General features: G+C 37.0%; 1 protein-coding gene across 1 annotated transcript; it reads right to left on the bottom strand.

Moving 5' to 3' along the window:
* Positions 1 to 2,820: 2,820 nt before the first annotated feature.
* Positions 2,821 to 20,605, bottom strand: LOC128745792 (uncharacterized). Its single transcript, XM_053842868.1, has 4 exons — positions 20,546 to 20,605; positions 15,563 to 15,638; positions 3,308 to 3,742; positions 2,821 to 3,218 (listed from the first exon to the last, which is right to left on the bottom strand). Exons 1-4 carry the CDS (start codon positions 20,603 to 20,605, stop codon positions 3,025 to 3,027), a joined length of 765 nt encoding a protein of 254 aa, XP_053698843.1. The 3' UTR covers positions 2,821 to 3,024.
* Between the last annotated feature and the right edge of the window lie 566 nt (positions 20,606 to 21,171).

Below are 21,171 nucleotides of genomic sequence, written 5' to 3'. Positions count from 1 at the left end.
TTCTTACCTTTTTAGGAGGGGGGGGGGCTCCCATACAAACGAAATACAAATTTCCTCATAACTCGAGAACTAAACTAGCAAATGAAACCAAATTTGACATGTAAGTGGTTTTGGAGGCAAGTTTTTTTCTATGGTGAATTGAGACCCCTCTCCTCTTTAGAAAGCGAGTTATGACACATCTCCCCTTTAAGAGGGTGGGCTTCCATACAAATGAAATGCAAATTTCCTCTTATCTCGAGAACTAATCAAGCAAATGGAACCAAATTTGGCATGTGGGAGTTTTAGATGGCAGAATTTTTTTCTGAGGTGTATTACGACCCCTTCCCCTTTTAAGAGGGGGAGGCTCCCATACAAATGAAATACAAATTTCCTTTTAATTTGAGTACTAATCAAGCCAATGGAACCAAATTTAGCATGTAGGAGATTTTTGAGTCTTGAATTTATTTTATTATAGTTAGAGACCTCTCACCCCTGTGGTAGGGGGATATGAACTCTCAAACAAATAAAACAGAAATTTTTGCGAAAGTCAAAAACTAATCGAACTCGAAAAATTCGAGACTCTTTCATAAAACATTAGTCAACAACAAGACCACAAAAGCTATCTATAGTAACACTAGATCATTCAGGACGAGACGGCCGTGAGTGTTGCCGGCGACCCGCCGTCGGAAGCGCCGCCCACTGTGGGGAGGCAACTACCCGCAGAAATCACTACTGTCTGGGTTTATTTATTTTCCTAGGTCTACCTGGGTTTCCTGGAACGAGCGACAGCGCGTCAGGAGAGGATCGCGAAATGGTACTTTCCACAAAAAAATTTTCCGTGAAATGGTACACTCTGCTTAAGGTTTTCCGCAAAACCTTATTCGGCGTAATGTTGTACAATCATGACGAATATTACTATCCGCTTTCTGGCTATGGAATGAGGGGACAGGAGAGTTGTTTTCTACTTTACTGTGAGGAAAAATTGCAAATTTGTATATAAAACTACCCATTCCAGGTAACTAATAAGCCTTAACGTATGCAGCAAATTAGTGTATCTGGCATTTTATACTGCATGTTATTGTATATTAGCTTTTTGACTGCATATGTGTTGTAAATTGGCATCAAAAATTGTGGGAATTCTTCGTGTCGGTAATTAGCTGTAAATTAGCATTGTCAGGCGACTTAAATGTTTAAGGCGACTTAAATGCTTATTGGCCTATATTTGAATACCATTGGTGATGCTTATTGGTTACCTGGGATGCTTTCATAGTTACGTAACTGCCAAAATAAATCTAAGGTTGAACTCCTCAGAAACTTGGTAAACTCTAGATTGTGACAAAGATCATCCGAGATTCATGATTTATGTACAACACAGGTTAATTTGTGGCAATACGAAGTTTGTCGGGTCAGCTAGTAATACATAAATGCACTTTAAAACATCAACGTTCTTCTACACTCCGAAGACTTTTAATCTCATAAAATTATTTTTACATTCATTATTTAAACATTATTCAACATTCACGTTAAGTGCAGCATAAATCTTTTTTTCGTGACAATGACAAGCACTAGCAAGGTTTGTAAATGTTTACAAGAAACAAGCGATTTTTCAGACATGTTGGCAGGATCATAGTGGCCGACAATGTTTTTATCATCAGCCTTCATCGTTAGTCACACAAGATGTATTATTTTTCATAGCTTCGAACCTTCAAGGCACCAATTAATAATAATAATATTGCACCAGGTTGCATTTGCATTGCATTTCATTGAAACTAAATCTTGAAACCATTTTGTTTGTCCGTGTGTCGCTTGAAGTTACTGGTTGTGTATGATGTCGCAAGTATATGTTGACGTTTGACAAGTTCATAATTATTATATGTGATACGAATAACGTTTTATATTTGAATGAGCAATATTTTTTTTTTGTAATTTGCCAAAAAATATGCTTGTTTACGTTTCATCGCAAAATACATTCTTGGTTGGATGACAGCGATTAACGATGATTTGCGATGAGTGTGAGACAGAGATACCGAGCGAGTATTTGCGAGCGTAATCAATTCTTATTTTGCTCACCAGTTTTTGCGTCGGCGATTCATCGCAAGCGATCAGGATACGATAGAGTTGTCAGTTGATAAAATTCAAATCGCTGACGAGCAGGTGATGAGTCTTCATCGTGATGAGAATTTGCAACATTATACCGTATAACAAAGGTAAAAAACCAAAATTTGTGTCACCCTAATAGGAAGATTTACGGTCACCCTAATAGTGTAACAAGTTGCGCCATATTTTTTAAATAAACTTTTCCAAAGACACACCACCTGGAAAATTAAGCATTTTTACGCTAGAGCACATGATCGCGTTTTTTTCTATTTGGTTCATATCAGTAAAGTTTGCTTAAATAATTTCATCAATGTTTTATCAAATAACTTTTGACTGGTAAGGCCAATTCTAGTAAAATTTAGCAGATATGGTCACAGCATTAAGGCCTCTCGTTTGATACTAAGATAATTGAAATCTGCTTAATTATCTGGTTAAAATCGTTAGAAATACTTGTGAATTTTGTTGTGCTGTACACGACTGCTCATAACTTTCAAATTAAACATCCAATCAAACAAATCAATAGTGATCTATGAGGCTATATTACCTACCAAATGAGACTGATAGCGCATAAATTGGTTTGGCCATTTTTGCCCCGCTAGTGGGATAAAAGTGCGATTCGGCCCTTGATCAGAAAAATGAAGAATCTATTTTGCATAACACTATTACCCCAGATGATTTATAGTTGAATGTGAAGATATTGAGTTATTGCATCAATATAAAATATATATTATACGTTTTGCTTCTTTATATTTCATGAAAATTGATAACAAACGTCGCACTTATGCCCGCTCTACTCTGTACAAAGACTGGTGAATAGGAATTGCATGAAACTGGCAACTCACATTTTTAATATTCAATTATTATCATTATTATCATTATTCAATTCCGGATGTATTTTTTTTGGCTCCGACAGATTCATCTCCGGTCTGTGTATGTATACTTTATCGTTTATACCGTACCGTTTATCCAGGAATGTACTTGCCTTCTTAATGGATATTCTTCATCGATAAAGTCAAACATCCGCTTCGCTCGACAACTAAGTAGGTTATCCTCTGGACAGTAAAGCTCGTTATCAATCGTGAATGCTTCAAGTGCTTTTAGTGCAAATCTTGTAACTTCATTAAGTTGGATATCATAATTATCTGCAAAAAAATTCCGAAAACTTTATCTATTACTCAATGTTCATATATGAAAGACATCTTTACTCCTGATAAAAAAAAGCTTTACTCACAGTGCATATCGTAGGTACGTCGACGGTAGTCTTCTCCCCCGTTGTCACCACCGCTTTGATTATTGTCGCTTTCACTAGGTTTTAGTGTTGGAATAAAAAACAGTAAACATAAAAGCGCAATGAATTTAACTATCTTTTTGAAAATAACCAGCTTAAGCAAAATTTTAGCTAAAGTAAACCAACTGAATTTTAGCTTCAATTTGCTCAACAACCAACTCTCGGGGCTCAAGTAAGGTATTCCATTGCCAGCGGGGACGGGGGGACCATAACCTGACGTGGGAGGACCATAAACAGGTTTGGGTGGCCCATACACAGGTTTAGGCGGAGCTCCGTATGTACTCATCGCAGGTGGCCCATAACTAGATGGAGTTAAACTATACTCATAGGATGTTGATGGGATGCTGCTGTAGTCGTCGCGGGGAATGCGTATAAGACCTAAAAAAAGGAAATTTTACGATTGAATCCAAATTACTCACTAGCACCGCGGTTAGCTTCCAGCTACGATACTGGTCTAACAAGCCAGTCATCATATGTTGGAATCTCGGCTGGGTGGTACTGTCACCAGAATCACTAGAACTAGCCCCGTAACTATCCTATTCTCTAATAACCGACTGCGAAGTCAGTCACTATAGAAGAGTCAAATCTTAAAGACGTTTATACCCAAGGCTTTTTTTGTAAATAATTTAATATAGAGCTAAAATATCTACATACAGCTAAGGATTGTCGATTAGTGTTTATAATATTTTTTCCTAGTCGTCACCAAGAGGTCCCCCCAAAGCACGAGACTCCGTGCGACCGTACAGGTATGCCGACATAAACACAGGCTCTGCAGAAATACGTAGAATATATAGAACGAAGATTTTGACACAAATAGTGAAAAATAATCGACCCTTGATTTTTTTAACTTAATTTTGATTTTTTTATGGTTTTACAATTACAGTTTCTTTCGAAAGAAACATTTAATTTTTATTGCTTAATTTCGTTTTATAGACCTGTGTAGGGTAGCCCGTGCTACCCCACGGATTTTTTCAATTTCGGAAAGAAAAAAAAAGTTGTGTTAAACTTCACCGACGGGTCGACCGGCAACTTACGACTGATTTATTAGATAATTTTACACCTATCGTGCAGCCCTAACTTCTACGTAACATACAGGAAATGTATGTGCGGTGGCTCGCTATTGACAAACAAAAACACTTGCGCTGCCTACGTTGCGAAAACAGTAATAATAAATAAACGCGACCGTGCGCGTTTTGGTAACTTTAGCCAAAATGACAAACTAGGTCGATGCTATAAGTGACCGCGGTTAATACTTTCCGGGCAAATCCGGACAGGGGCGTAACACCTGTATCTAGGTTATGTAACAAATATGTGTTTTAAACACTATTTGCTCCACGTTTCTCTATGTAATCTGTAAACCATAGGTCCAGTTTAAAAATCTCTCATCTAGAAGTTCATATCTTTATCCCTTCATAGTACCAGCCGGAATACGCGAAACCTTAGTGGATATCTTTTAACCTACCGTTCCCTTGTCAGGGGAGGTGATTTCAGTGATTTCACTTCACATATGCACTCTATGTTAGGAGTGGCTGACGACAACGTCTGACTCAGAAAAATCGACTGAATTGAGATACGTGATGTTTCGAATACTATAGCCAAGATCAGAGGTCCATCACGAGAGACAGTATCGTGGCCCAAGGAGAGCAGTTCTACGTGAAACAGATAAATGATCAAATTTGAACCTTTCTGATTTGGATGAAGCTTTACCTACATGTTTGAGAGGAAGAAACATGCACCTTCCACAGGCCTTGGTACCATTTTGATCCATGACTTTAAAAAGGATGTAAGGGTAGGCGGGGCAAGACCACTACATTAAGCAAAAACGTCTGTACAAAAAAAATGTGGCTCAATTTCTTATTTATTTGCTTTAAATAACCAATTGATCTATTACCTACATGTAAAAAATAAAAACATAAATATCTGTAATGATTTTCTAATTTTTATTGCGGGTTGGAAACACATAAAAAATAGAGTGTTTTTTCCATGCGGGGTGAAACACCAACGGCGAAAAACCGCCATAGCGAATAACTTTAACCATTTTTAACCGATTTGGATGAAACTGGTGGCATTCGTGTATTTGTCCAATTTAAACAAATTGAATCATTTTGCCATCGAATGATATAAGGTTTCCGGAAATCCGTAATTCCGAAAGAGTGTCCGTCATAAGATAGAACTCGTATTGGAAGAATACCAGTAATACAAACAGTCTTAAAATTGATACCGAGGAGTTTCCTCATATAACAAGATGGATCGGGTTAGCCACCCCGGAGTCAATCTTGTAGGACTAGAGATCCCACATAACAATATGGATATTAAAGTTCCTGTAATTGATCCGGCGGGTCATTTTTGACATTTCAAATTGTTCTGATTGATAAACCAGATATATATTATTCTTGGATTGCTAACAAAATTTGCTATATAGTCATAAAATAATGTTTATTCTATGTTGTTTGATCCAAGAGAGTTTGATCAACCACGAACGCAACTGGGGCGCATTTAGGCATCGTTATGGATGAGATATTAGTTGGAGCAATTGACAGTAGACCGAAGAGAGGATTGCCTTGAAATCCTCTAACGATGAACGAGCTAAAAGACCTCGACCTAGCCGACGACATTGTTTTGCTCGCATGTCGAAACGATATGCAAAGCAAGTTAGATGACCTCTCCGAGAGTTCCCAGCCAGCAGGTCTCACAGTCAATGTTGCAAAAACTAAGTCTGTGGTAGTGAACACTGCACAACAAGTTGAGCAGGGGTTGCCTTTCTGATCTGAGAAACATTTAGCACTCAAATCAGATAACTCTGCATAAGACAACCCAAATTTTCAACTCAAACGTTAAATCCGTACTGTTGTATGCCTGCGAAACGTGGTGCGTCTCAGCGGAGACCACACAAAAACTGTCATCAACAGCCGATAGAAACAGAAATTCGTAAACGTAGGTTGAAGTGGATCGGACACACCTTGAGGAAAGGGGCGAGATCTACAGAGAAGCAATCGACTGGAATCGTAAGGACAGTGTAGAAGAGGCAGACCCAGCGCCTCATGGCGACGCAGCTTAGCCAACGAAATCCGGGCTGTAGACGAGAACCTGTTCTGGTGACCATGGCCATGGCTTTTCATGGTGGGTAACCATCGGCAAGTGGAGATCTCTGATTTCATCTCTTTGTTCTGCCGGACCAGCGAACATGGACACATAAATAAGTAAGGCAAAGCGAAGTTGTTATTATAAACGTTCTTCAGAACTTGGCCCTTCTTTGTCGGCTGATTTTCCAGTTGATTTTTAGAGTACAGGACTACTACGGGGCTAATCAACGATCCTACTGACTCTATAGCAATACACTCAAGTACTTTTTTTACACGGTTTGTTTTTTTTCGATTATTAAGAACGGGGTAACTTGGGGATCATTCATTTATTTCTCAATACATTTGGGAGGGGCCCGACATTCGTCAGGTAGTTTGTAAATGGTCCCTAAGTTACACCGTTCTTGAGTAATTGAAAAAAACAAACCGCGTAAAAAAAGACTTGAGTGTACCGCACAGTAATCATTCGGGCACACGACGACTGACTTGTTAGGCCAGCATTATACGCCGGAGCTAACTGGGCTGACGACTTGGTGGTTCAATGCTTTATGGAATTACGACGTTTAAGAAATTAATAAAAATGATGTCCAGGGAACAGACATTTGAAAAATTTAGTCTCTAACTCATCTAACATCTAACAAACATTATAGATTTACGTAATAAACTGTTGAACATTTGAAAAATTTCCAGCATTATCGAATTGTATCTACATTATTAATTTTACGTGAACAAAACGTTCGTTCCCTAGGTACAGGTACCTTTATTATCTTTTGAAAATGAGACTAGGTATAGCCCAAATATTCTTCGCCGCACAAAATCGTCAACCAAATTGACCAAGTAGTAAAATGGTGCTTACTAAAGGCAAAATTCGTTTATTTTTCTTTATTTCTAGTGTATTTCTATTGTAAATGTGATGCTATCAAGCTAATTACTATTTTTATAGTACTACACTGATAAGATGCTCAAGATTTAATTCTCTCACGAAAATAATTATATGGACGAGTGCCAGATAAGAAATAGATTTTTTTCGACTTTATAATTCTTGAACGCTTGGTCAGAATGTTGTAACATTGAGCCCAAAATGTCAAGAAATCGGTTATGAACATACCGCACATAATTGCGATCAGCTCCTAATTCCGATCACTCAACCTAAATATTCAATTTTTAGAAAATTGAGCCAAAATCTGTAGTAAATGAGCATTCACAGTTATTGTGTTATGTGTTTATGTGCCAGTTCACGAAAAATGACTGCCCTTGGGGCACCATGCACTTTACAATAAATTAAATTAGACAAGTAGTAGCAAAAAATGTTGAAACACAAATTTCTTCAAAACTCGAGAACTAATCAAGGAAAAAGAAACAAATTTGGCATGTGGGAGTTTCAGAAGGCAAGATTTTTTTCTTTGGTGAATTGCGAGCCCTCCCCTCTTTAGGAGGGGATCCATCTATCTATCTATCTATCTATCTATCTATCTATCTATCTATCTATCTATCTATCTATCTATCTATCTATCTATCTATCTATCTATCTATCTATCTATCTATCTATCTATCTATCTATCTATCTATCTATCTATCTATCTATCTATCTATCTATCTATCTATCTATCTATCTATCTATCTATCTATCTATCTATCTATCTATCTATCTATCTATCTATCTATCTATCTATCTATCTATCTATCTATCTATCTATCTATCTATCTATCTATCTATCTATCTATCTATCTATCTATCTATCTATCTATCTATCTATCTATCTATCTATCTATCTATCTATCTATCTATCTATCTATCTATCTATCTATCTATCTATCTATCTATCTATCTATCTATCTATCTATCTATCTATCTATCTATCTATCTATCTATCTATCTATCTATCTATCTATCTATCTATCTATCTATCTATCTATCTATCTATCTATCTATCTATCTATCTATCTATCTATCTATCTATCTATCTATCTATCTATCTATCTATCTATCTATCTATCTATCTATCTATCTATCTATCTATCTATCTATCTATCTATCTATCTATCTATCTATCTATCTATCTATCTATCTATCTATCTATCTATCTATCTATCTATCTATCTATCTATCTATCTATCTATCTATCTATCTATCTATCTATCTATCTATCTATCTATCTATCTATCTATCTATCTATCTATCTATCTATCTATCTATCTATCTATCTATCTATCTATCTATCTATCTATCTATCTATCTATCTATCTATCTATCTATCTATCTATCTATCTATCTATCTATCTATCTATCTATCTATCTATCTATCTATCTATCTATCTATCTATCTATCTATCTATCTATCTATCTATCTATCTATCTATCTATCTATCTATCTATCTATCTATCTATCTATCTATCTATCTATCTATCTATCTATCTATCTATCTATCTATCTATCTATCTATCTATCTATCTATCTATCTATCTATCTATCTATCTATCTATCTATCTATCTATCTATCTATCTATCTATCTATCTATCTATCTATCTATCTATCTATCTATCTATCTATCTATCTATCTATCTATCTATCTATCTATCTATCTATCTATCTATCTATCTATCTATCTATCTATCTATCTATCTATCTATCTATCTATCTATCTATCTATCTATCTATCTATCTATCTATCTATCTATCTATCTATCTATCTATCTATCTATCTATCTATCTATCTATCTATCTATCTATCTATCTATCTATCTATCTATCTATCTATCTATCTATCTATCTATCTATCTATCTATCTATCTATCTATCTATCTATCTATCTATCTATCTATCTATCTATCTATCTATCTATCTATCTATCTATCTATCTATCTATCTATCTATCTATCTATCTATCTATCTATCTATCTATCTATCTATCTATCTATCTATCTATCTATCTATCTATCTATCTATCTATCTATCTATCTATCTATCTATCTATCTATCTATCTATTTTAACTATTTACTATTTCAACCTTTATGATGCACCCGTCCACGTATTTCCAAAGCCACCATTGCATTCAATGAAGAATTGAATCTGAATATTTCGCTCTTCTCTTTTAAATATTCACTTAAACAATGGCACTCACAGATTTTTATAAACATACATATGCCAGAAATGCAGTTTACATTAGTCTTTGATCTAATGATTTGATGTAGTCCTACCTCACCCTTTCGTACAACCCTTAGGGCTGTATACCTTGCAGTTTTTCTGATTTTAATTCCGATCATAAAGTTATAAACTCGCAAAATGCATGCTAACAAAGTTGCTATTTGGATTTTAGGGTTATTCGCAACATGACAACATGGTAGGATTTTTTAAATCTTTTGACGTAAAACTACGTCTTACGGCAGGGTGTCAATCCAAAATTTGGAGTCAAGCCAGCGTCACGAAAGAATGAAAGATTTTGAACGCTAATAACCAATTTAAAACGGATTTTGATCATAAGTGATGCAGCAATTGTATTTTTTTTTTTTGAAAAGATTGTTTGCCAATCGCTAAATAGTGAAAATTATCGAAAACTTTCAAGCTAAAGTTTTTCCATACCTTTTCCGTGTGATAGGCTTGCTTCCCACGCCATTACACACACCAAGCTTGTGGTTAAAGACAATTGTAGGACTAGTGCGGCCTCTTTCAGTCGAGATTCAAACATGTGACGTCTGGCTTATTAGACCCGTGCCGTACCACGAGGCTAGCTGAGAGGCTCAGACTTTTTGCTTTTCTAACGCTACACACAAGCAACAGCGACAGTGCAGTTATGGATCTTATTAATGCCTGTTTTCTTATTGTAACAATAATATATTATTACAAGTTTTCTCCTAGAACTTTGTTAATGGCTGGATGCGAAACAGATTTCTATACTGAAATACTCCGATTTTAGCATTGATAAAAATATTCGTTTTTGATATCATAAAATATCTCACCTACCAAAATTAGGATACAATTTATTGAGCAAGATAATATTATTATTATGCTGTTTGTTTTTTTTCTCTATTTATGCTATTTTATGCTACATATATACCAATATGGTGTAAAAAGTTTTCTTTAATATTCGAGGTTTCTTCACGAAAACCAGCCTAATGTAGTTCTACGCCAATTTTTACTATTATTTATGATCAAAACGTCGAATGTGCCCAATTTTATTGCAATTGTAACAGTTGAACGAAGATAAAAGAAGGGGAAAGTTTCATAATCCGCTTGTCGAGCTCTCGAGTACACAAGTTTTATGAATATTAATCTAACGATAATAATGATCATTAGCGCAAGCAGAAGATGACTGGTAGGGGGATTGTCATCAGAAAATATAAACGCACAACATTTCCGATCCATTTGGTAAAAGTTGACTATAGTTTTATACTTTAACAGCTCATCATGTCGTGATCGGAATTAGATACACCTGCGATCGGAATTAAAATCACCCCTTATAATTGATGATCGGAATTAGGTGCACTGATACATCATACTTTGATGCATTTTTTGCAACGGTAAATAATTTGGGCATTTTAATATTTTTCCATGAAACATATTTGAAAATACTTGCTAAAGACACATACCATGTAAATAAATGTCAAAGCTTTATTTTTTAGTGAGGACTCAAAGATCAACCATGCCTTAGGTGATCGTAATTAGGTGCTTTCACGGTATTTTTCATGTTGTGCATTCAAAACAAATATCGCAGGCAGCCCTGAGGTTTCAAAAGTGAAAGCCATCTATAAACAGCCTTACCCGTTAGAGTCGATTAAGCTTGTTTATCCCGATTAGCATGAATTATAACGTAACTCCTGACAGTGTCGAAATCGCACGTCACGCAAAAATTTTCATTTGTAAAATTAACATGCACTCAAGTTTATACACAACTTTGCTTTAAGGTGAAAGTAGTATTGTTTTGCGAACAGAATAGAAATTGTAAGCGACAAATAACCAAACGCATTGTGCGTGTACCTACATGCAGTTTGACGAGCAATGTTATTAAAATCGGGAGTATTGTATAACATATGGTGAACATTTCAACTTATATCCCGCGAGAGCTTAACACAAAATTTGCTGGTATTCTTTACCCAACGTAATGCTGCCATATCTTCCGTTAGATTTCTTTATTATATGTCGAAAAAGCCACAATCTTAGTATTTTGTATGGTACCACTGGCTTACTACGAGCAAGAGATATTGTGCGCGCATTCCCTTACTGGACACGACGGTTGAAACAGTCGTGTTTCTGAACGGTCGTAAAAAGGGTTGTTTTTAGCTTTTGACAGATAAAATGTCAAATTGTGTCATCATCGCTGTTTCATTATTGGAACTAGGGATGGGAACTATCATTAAAAATCGTTACTGATAACTATCAGTAGTTTCCGGTTCGTTACTTATAACTATCAGTAAATAATAGTAATTTTACCCATCACGGTATTAACGGGAAACTAGCAGTCAATAGCAGTCATTAGTTTTTCGTCGAAGAGTCCAATTTCGGAAGCAGATTTATTTGGAGCCAAAAGCGGGATTCTCTTTATAAAAAAGTAACATTCTTCTTACCAATCTGAACACAGCGAATATATTTTCATGAAAAGAATTTTTGTTTCGAACAAAAAAACTGCTTTTGATATTGGCAGAATCGATGACGACTAATTTCACCTTAAAGCAAAAAATATGAAATTGTTATATTAGGGTAGACGCACCAGTAGTGGTAGTACCAGTAGTGGTGGAAACTTAAATTCCATTATTTTTCCGATTTTGGTACAAGTTTGATAAGTATCGAACTACCAGTAACAGTATTATTTAATAAGTATCAAGCTTGTACCAAAATCTGCAAAAATAATGGAATAATTCGAGTTTCCATCACTACTGGTACTACCACCACTAATGGTGCGTCTATCCTATTACTGCGTTATTCATTATAAGGTTATTTTGTAATTTACCAAGCGAGCTTCTTGGGGTCTTGTGCAACTACGAACCTGATTTTTACCACCCTGCAGAAATGTTTCGAGTACAACGTGCCCACGCATCACATCTTGATTTCAAAGCAGCATACGATACAGTCGATCAAAACCGTCTATGGCACAAAATGCACGAACACGGTTTACCAGAAAAACAGACACGACTGATTAGAGCTACATTCGATCGTGTGGTGTGTTTCTCGCGCATCCCGACGACACCCTTGAGTCCCTTCGAGACGCGGCGAGTTGAGACTAGGTGACAAGATGATTTTAATATCATAGCCAGGAACCTTGCGACGGCGGAGGCAATCTACGCCAGACTGAAAGCAACAGTCTAGGAAGATCAGGTTAAAAATAAATGTGTCGAAGATCAAATACATGAATGGAAGAGAGGCCAAAGAAACAAACGCGTGCCTCCACGGTGTATTTGGGATCGCTGGTGAGTACGGACAACAACACTAGTAAGAAGATCCAGCGGCGCTTTCAAACGGGAAATCGGGCCTACTTTTTTTTTTTTTTTTTTTTTTTTTTTTTTTTTTTGTTAGATTATAGTCACTTTAACAGCTTATGTCATTCGTGACTTTTGCGGGGCTGGGATTTGAACCCGGGTCCTCGGCGTGAGAGGCGTGAATGCTAACCACTACGCCGGGACTGACCTACTTTGTCCTTCGCAAAACGCTACGTTCATGGAGCATACGCTGCCGTACGAAGCTGACAATGTACAAAACTTTTATTAGGCCAGTAGTTCTTTACGAACTTGAAGTTGTGAGGCTGTTTACGGAGGATATACGCGCCCTTGCCGTGTTCGAACGCAAGGTACTGCGGTCAATATTTGGCGGAGTATAAACTGAAAGCGGCGAGTGGCGGAGACGCATGAATCACGAGTTACATGTGTTGTTTGGAGAGATTACCATCGTACATGTGGCGAAAGTCAGTAGGTTACGGTGGACCGTAGGGATGGGAAAACTATAATTAACTACTGATAGTTATCAGTTAACCAATTACATCACTAAGTATCAGTAAGGTTTCGCTGTTATTGATATTTACTGATATATTTACATAGTCTCGTTAGAAAAATTAGTTAGGTTAAACTTATTGGTCGTTAGTTGCGTCCAATAGACAAGGCTGACACAATATATCGTTGTCATCGTCAGCAGCCTAGAGCCGGGGTAGCTCGTGCTGTTTCAAATAGTCGTTTTCATTTAACTCCACCTTGGGCCACTCGTCGCCAATTTCCCAGTCGTCTCAAAAGTCGCAAATCAGTTTCGACCTGGTCGAGCCAGCTCCTGTTCCTGGTGCCAGTGAAGTTGTTGAAGACAACTATTTTCATCGCACTGTCGTCCGGTATGTTCGGTCCAGAAACCCCCGAGCTCATTAAAATAAAGTGCCGAATCTAGGTACTTCAATATCCTTTTAACGAAATTTCGTTAAATGCTACTGAAAAAAGCCACAAACTGTTTTACCGAGATTTCGGAAAGCAATGTCAAAAGTAAACTGTGCGCGATCGACAGCAGTTTCGTTACCGATGAAGTTAAAATTGTGAAAATGGATGAAATTTATAGATCATCTGGCAGGAGAAAATTCTAACCGCGTATCGGCATCTCTTCGAAGAAATTTCGGATGGTAAATGGAATGTTTATAAATGTGTGAATGTTTTAACTTAACGTATAAATTCTTGCAGATTTTTTTTGATCCCTGGCAATCATTCGGTCTAAGAACCCTGCCAAAGGCTGTAAGCGCACGCGTGATGCAGCCGCAATACAGGGTGCAATGGATTGGAGTAAGCCTGAATTTTGGAAGATAAAATATGAAAAACATTTCTCTAAGTTGACGATTCCCTCCCAACCCATAACGCGAATCCAGTGCTAATAATTCGTGGTGAAATGTTGCAGTGTGGAGGCCAATGCGTCATCTCATGGAAAGAATACAAATTAACCACTACAGGTGAAAAACTTGCACGTTCTACCTATTAACTTTGCCTTTATATTTCTTTTAACTTTGCCTTTATATTTCAATAGTTTAAACTATTAACTATACTATCACACTGTTAAACAATAATTGTTTAAAGTAAAAAAAATGCGCATATTGGTTAATTATGATAGTTTTATGGTTTTATTCAAAATTTTATTGATTTTCATAAACTTATTAAAAATACCGAGTTTTCAGCATATTAATACCGTAGTTCGGCATTTTCAGCTAGTGTTTTACAGAAAATCTCGTTAAAATTTGACAGTTTGGGTCGCTTACGCTTTATGAATATTCGGCAATTTCAGCCGAGTTTCAGTATTGATTACCAGATATCTTGGAAAAATAATACCGAGATTGTCGGTAAAGTTTGACAGTTGTTTGATGTTTTGGATTTGCAAGATCTCGATGTTTCAATGTTTTACCGAGATTTTCACCGAGATCTCAGCTGTTGGGATCTCGGCAATTTATTTTACCGTGCTCGGTAATAAAATCTGTGTGTACGCGGTTTTTACGCGAATTTCGGAATTTACGCGGGACGCATCCTTCGCGTAAAAAGCGACTTGAGTCCAAAAACTGCTTCCGAAATTGGGTTTTCCGACGAAAAGTTAATGACTGCTAATTCCCCGTTAAATCCGAGCAACAATTATTGTCTATCAGAAGAAATGCCAATTTGAGTGAGGGTCAATGCCGATAGAAGCCGGTCGACGTCGATATACTGTTCTTAGTCCTACTGTGTTAGTTTAATTTTCGTATACTACGCATATTCGTTTTCTCAGGATACTTTTAGTATTGTCCCTATCAATTGTATTATAGAATTCTGTACTTTCGTTTAATCACCTTTATTGCCGTTTATATTATAAGAATTTTGCAGCGCTGCTAAATATGAATCCTTCTGTACGCTAGTTTCATCACTAGCCACTAAACTTAAAAGCATAATGCTTATCACAAATACAGGACGAAATATACACATGATCACTAGATACTTCGATATTCAACTGCGTTTTAACATTAAGCACTTGCAATTTCACCCGCAGTGAATGAGGGCGTACGAGCTACTGAACATTAGTTTGCAACCGACCGATAATTTGAAAGCAGCTCTTTTTCATTTTGAATTCATCACAAATTAAGCTAAAGGTATATCACTTAAATCACGCATTCCTGCACTAAATACTTTAATTCAATACTGTTTCGCTTGTACTTTCCAATTGTCACAAATCCCTCATCCTCTGCATCGAATGTTGGCTCTACAGGTGGAGTCGACTGGTGGATTGAGACAGAAAGTAAACAAAACAGTATCGACCGTTATAACTATAAGTTAGTTTCTCGAGGTTTGATTAAAAACATAATTGAGAAACGTTTTAAATGCATTGGCTATGCCCTAGTTACCTTTATCAATAAATTTGAAGTGATTATTTGATCAACTCCATAACTAATTGTCGAAAACGATAATTTCAATATGAAAACTTTATGTAATAATGGTTATTTCAAATTTTTGTCATATGACCGCCACTGTAACGAAGCGAATTGCTCAGAACCAAACCGGGTGGAGAAATTTTTGGACGTGAAGAAGCAGTAACGTTCCACGCATCACATTGAATATTAAGTATACTAGCGTGTCGTGCGTGATCGAAATATTTATTTCAACAATAGGATAAATATGTTCCGCATAAAAAGCGGTACATAGATGCAACAGTCACAATATTTCCGACTGAAATGATCTATTGGACGATAATGAGAGGAAAATAGAACCTGCTCTACGCTTTATTTTGAACATTGAGTATTTAAATATTATAATGCAATAGTCAGGATGAATGTCGTACGTCATACCTATCTACCTACCTAGACTTAAACGATAAAAAAGATAATTGCGCTTTCCTTGCATTAGCGTAACTATGACATGACACAGTTGATAACTAATAAAAAACCTGTAGGGGAGAGTAGTCAACAGTGAGACAACGTGAATAACTTCGCCATAAAGCATTCATGATCCATAATATTTTCATGGAAGGTGAAGTTTATGAACCTATATTACATAATGTAGTTTGGGAAAAATTTGTTGATTTTTCAATATATTTTTCAACAAAAGTCATTTTTGGGGGGGTCAAAGTAAATTTTATTGCAATCATTTTCAAGTGATTTTCAACAGCAAACCGCATATTTAATGCAAATTGAATTTACTACATGGCATCACATAGTAATGAGAGATAAAAATTTCAGATGACTAGCATTATTCCTTTATATGAAATATATGTAGATATGAAAATAGTCATAATTTTTAATCCTACCCATCCATAATGTATCCTTTATACACACAATAAACAGTACGTCTTCTAAACTATTCTTTATAACCAAAAAATATGGTTTAAATTGAATTCAAATATATGTCTCAGTATTCAATACTTGTTGTCTCACTCTTCCCACCTGTTATGGAACAGTAAGACAAAAAGACACCTTCACATTTTTTGCTGTAACTAATTTAGCTTATAACCAAAACGGCTGAAACTTTTTTTCAGACAACTAGAAGGATAGAATAAACCTTTCAAATGGAATTAAGATAGCTCGTTGGTAGCTATCACCAAAAAAAATTAAAAATTTTGGAAAAGAGTGTCTCAATGTAGACGTCTCTCCCCTACACAAATAAATTGCCGAATTGTGATGGAAATATGAAATTTTATAGGAAGAGTTTTAAACTTTGATTTACAGTAAGTAGAAACGGAATACCTACAGTAGACTATGTGCTGTGCATACTGTGGTTTACTACTAACCGCAGCTGAAACAAAAAATAAACGTTGGCAAAAAAACTATTTTGACGTAGCCAGTATTACGCCAGAGATCAAACAGAAAATGTGAAAATTAAGAATGTTGTTTACCGAAACTAATTGCAGATAGACATAGCTGTCTTGGTCTTTGTGCACCGATTTTATTTATCACCTTAGCCAACCATAATTTAAAAAATTTGATGTGTATGGGGCATATTTTGATATTAATACCACAACATTGTGACCATGCGTTCAAAAGTTATCATCTTTCAATTAATCTTTTTTGAAGAAAAAAATATTCAGTACAAAAATATCTAGAACACCAAAGAACTCGCACATTGAGTCCCCTGGTAATGGACTCCTCATTTGGCAATATTAATCTAAATACGAAAACGAATATGTGACAGAAACTACCCAGTAAACCATTTGGTTTGTATATCTCGGTTGCAACTGCGAGATACGAAATCATATCGGCACGAAAAAGTTATATTTTACACCACATAAGAACATATAAGTACCAAAGTGGAGGCAATATACGTACTAAAATTTTGACTATAATTCTTTGTAATTCTATCTTGCATTTTATACAGCGGTTTTTACAACACGCAACTTAATAGTCCTGTATATATGATTAAGATATAACTTAATATTACAACCATTTATTACTTACTTACTTTTTCGCCGACAATCCGCTTATCGAATCCATGCCGAATTCAGGAGCCGTCTCCACATTACTCGATCTTAGGCCGCCACTCTCATCGCCCCTAACACCCGCTGTTCTAGCATCCTCATCAACAGCGCTCATCCAACGGGTACGAGGTCTGCCTCGAAGTCGTCGGCCTCTATCGGGTTCTCTGCTAAATATTGTTTTCGCTGGTCTCTCATCCGGCATCCTTGCTACATGGCCAGCCCATTGTAGCCTGCCGTATTTTAGTCGCTTCACAATATCCGCATCTTTGTACACTTGGTATATTTCATCATTCATGCGCCTGCGCCACACTCCTTTGTCTAATATGCCGCCAAGACCTGATCGTAGGATCTTACGCTCGAAAACGTCAAGAGCTCGTCGATCGCTCTCTTTCAACGTCCACGCTTCGTGACCGTAAGAATGTTGTACGCTGTAGTACTGACCGCGTCGTGGATGTGTCTCCACTGTTCGTTCAGGTTCTCTCCGAGGTTTTCACCGATCCGCTCATCAGTCTTCCGAGAATACTCTGCTGCAACTCCCTCCGCTGATAACTGCCGAATGTTCAGTCGTATCTTCCTCGTTGGCTTCGATTTGAATACGTTAGACAATCGGGCGTGGAACTTGCTTACTACGAGGTAGTGGTCCGAGTCAACGTTTGGTCCCCGGAAGGATCGCACGTCTGCGACATCAGAAAAGTGCCGGTCATCGATCGATCGATCTATCATCGATCTAAGAGTATCTATATTAGGGTGTTTCCAGATGTGCTTCCGAATGTTCCATCGTGCAAAATGGGTACTAGAGATAACCATTCCTCTGGCTGCAGCGAAGTTGATTAGCCTCAGGTCATTGTCGTATGTGGTAGGATGGAGGCTTTCTCTATCAATAACGGGCCGAAAGAACTCTTCACGTCCGACCTGTGCATTTGTATCCCCGATGACAATCTTTATGTCATGTCTTGGGCACTCTCCATATGTCCTGTCGGGAAGATTATAGAACGCCTCTTTTACGTCATCGGGCTTGTCGTTAGTCGGTGCGTACACATTTATTAGACTGTAGTTAAAGAATTTGCCCTTAATTCTCAACACGCATAGACGGTCACCTAATGACACGCTTCATTTATTTTCCATGTAATACGAATCCGACTCCATGCTCTGCTTTATCGCCGCCACTGTAGTAGATGTGATACTTGAATATCGTGCCCGCAATAGGATCTACTGCGCAGAATTCACGTTCTCCCGTCTTCGGCCACCGGATGGCTGCAACCTCGACCTTCATCTTCTGCAGCTCTCTTGCCAGAATACCCGCGCGTGCCTGTTCAAGTAGAGTTCTGACATTCCAAGTAGCAAATTTCCAATAATCGCTGTCCTTTTTCTTTTGCCTGGGTTCATGCCGATTATCCGGTTGTAGTTCCTTTCCTGAATTTCTCCTGCCAAAAATTGTTTAAGCATACTGCCTTACTGGGGCTGTGATGCCTAGTCTCGCGGACAGGGCTGCTGTCTTGGGTATAGCTGGCGAGACACAGCGTTTCATAAATCAGCCGTCCGCTCAACCATTTTACAACCATTTATACTGCTTTATTATTCACAGTCATGAGTTGTATATGAGGTCACGCATGTCTGCTAAACAACTTATTGTTCACTTCGCTTTAACATACTCTAATCACTATGCAATTCCAATGTAAAATTGGCATGCATTCGAATTAATGTGAACTTTCTATTACGATCATGTGTTATCTTGGTAAATTTAATGCAACAATTAAAGTTATGTGTGACACGCTCTCTGAAAACCAATAAAATTTCATGAAGTCGTGGAATATATTGCTTATTGCAAGGAAAATTGTACCACCTAAAGTGCGAAATCTCTCATAAAAGTGCGATCCTGCATTGAATCGTTTCGGTATCTTCGGCGCACTTTTTCGTTACATTCCAAGCAATAAGTGCGCAGAGACCGAAACGATTTAAGTCAAAATAGCACTTTTATGTGCGATTGCGCACTTTTTGATTGGACAATCTTCTTTGCAATTAGCAATACCCAGTGGAACTAAGTTTGAAGGATATCCCTAGAATACTACAGTTTAATGATTTTAGTGAATTTGTTTGAGTTTGAGTTGTTTCTTAGTTTATGCAGAATCATAGCAAATATTTGATGATACATGATCTATAGTGCTGCTAAAAGAAGATAGATAATATAAGAAGATATAAGTGTCAACGTGCTTTTAGAAAAAAATGAAATGCTGGGACCTCCGTCCCAGCAGGTCGAAGATTCTTTGCGATAGGCCGCGAGTGTTGCCGACGACCTGCTGTCGGAAGCGTCAGCCACTGCGGGGGCAGCCTCCCGTAAAGATCTCCTCTATCTAGGTTTATTTATTTTCCTAGATCTACTGACCTCTGTTACTATCCTTCAGTGGGTCACCCCTGCGAAATGGTACTTTCTACGAAAAGATTTTCTGTGAAATGCTACATCCCGCGTAAGGTTTTTCGCGAAATGGTATTCTGCGAAACTCTATATTCCGCGTGTGGAAAATTTGTATTTTAAAACATCCATGAACTCCCAGAAACTTGCAAAACTCAAGATTGTGACAAAGGTCATCCGAGATTCACGATTTATATACAACACAGTTGTGGCAATACGAAGTTTGTCGGGTCAGCTAGTTTTATATAAGTCAGAAGGGCTAATTCTCTCGTGATCTACCAAGCTTATGCTTTATGCGATTTACATACCCTGTCCATGCCGAGCGGTGACTGCTGTGCGCTGTGCTGTGTACTTTCGTACAGTTCCATACTAAAACTCCATTTTTAAAGCACAAGCAGATAAAGCTCAATAAAAAAGCAATATAATAACTTAACATGACTTAATTTGATGTAATCGTCGGGGCCACCGTTGATCCCAATGATAATCACAATATGACAATAGTCAAAAAAGTTTCGAACAGTTCAATGACATCCTTTCTGCATGCGTCCAATGCATGATAAAAAATTGTATCTTTAAGTTTTTCGTCCCTTACATCCAAAATTAGGGTAGGTACTTGGACACTACGGAATAAAACGATCAATTTGGAACCCCGAAAGCACCGAAAGCTGATGTTCCGGAGTGTGCAATTTGTTATATTTCTATTTTAATCTTATCTACTACCTATGACAGCAAAATATAATCTCATAGCAATTCGGAATATCTCCGTCAAAAGTGGTAGCAAATTTCACTAATACATTGTTTAGTTGATTGATGCCTCAATCTAATTCGGTTCTTTTGAAGCAAGTTGAATTAAAATGGAACAAAATTACAAACAAAGTAAATGGAGCCAAAAGTCTAATTCCAAGCACCCCAATTTTCGACGTCGGAACTTAAA

The sequence above is a fragment of the Sabethes cyaneus genome, chromosome 1 (assembly GCF_943734655.1).
Source record: "Sabethes cyaneus chromosome 1, idSabCyanKW18_F2, whole genome shotgun sequence".
Classification (NCBI taxonomy): Eukaryota; Metazoa; Arthropoda; class Insecta; order Diptera; family Culicidae; genus Sabethes; species Sabethes cyaneus.
The sequence above is the reverse complement of the archived record's forward strand: the minus strand, read 5'-3'. Positions and strand labels throughout refer to the sequence as shown.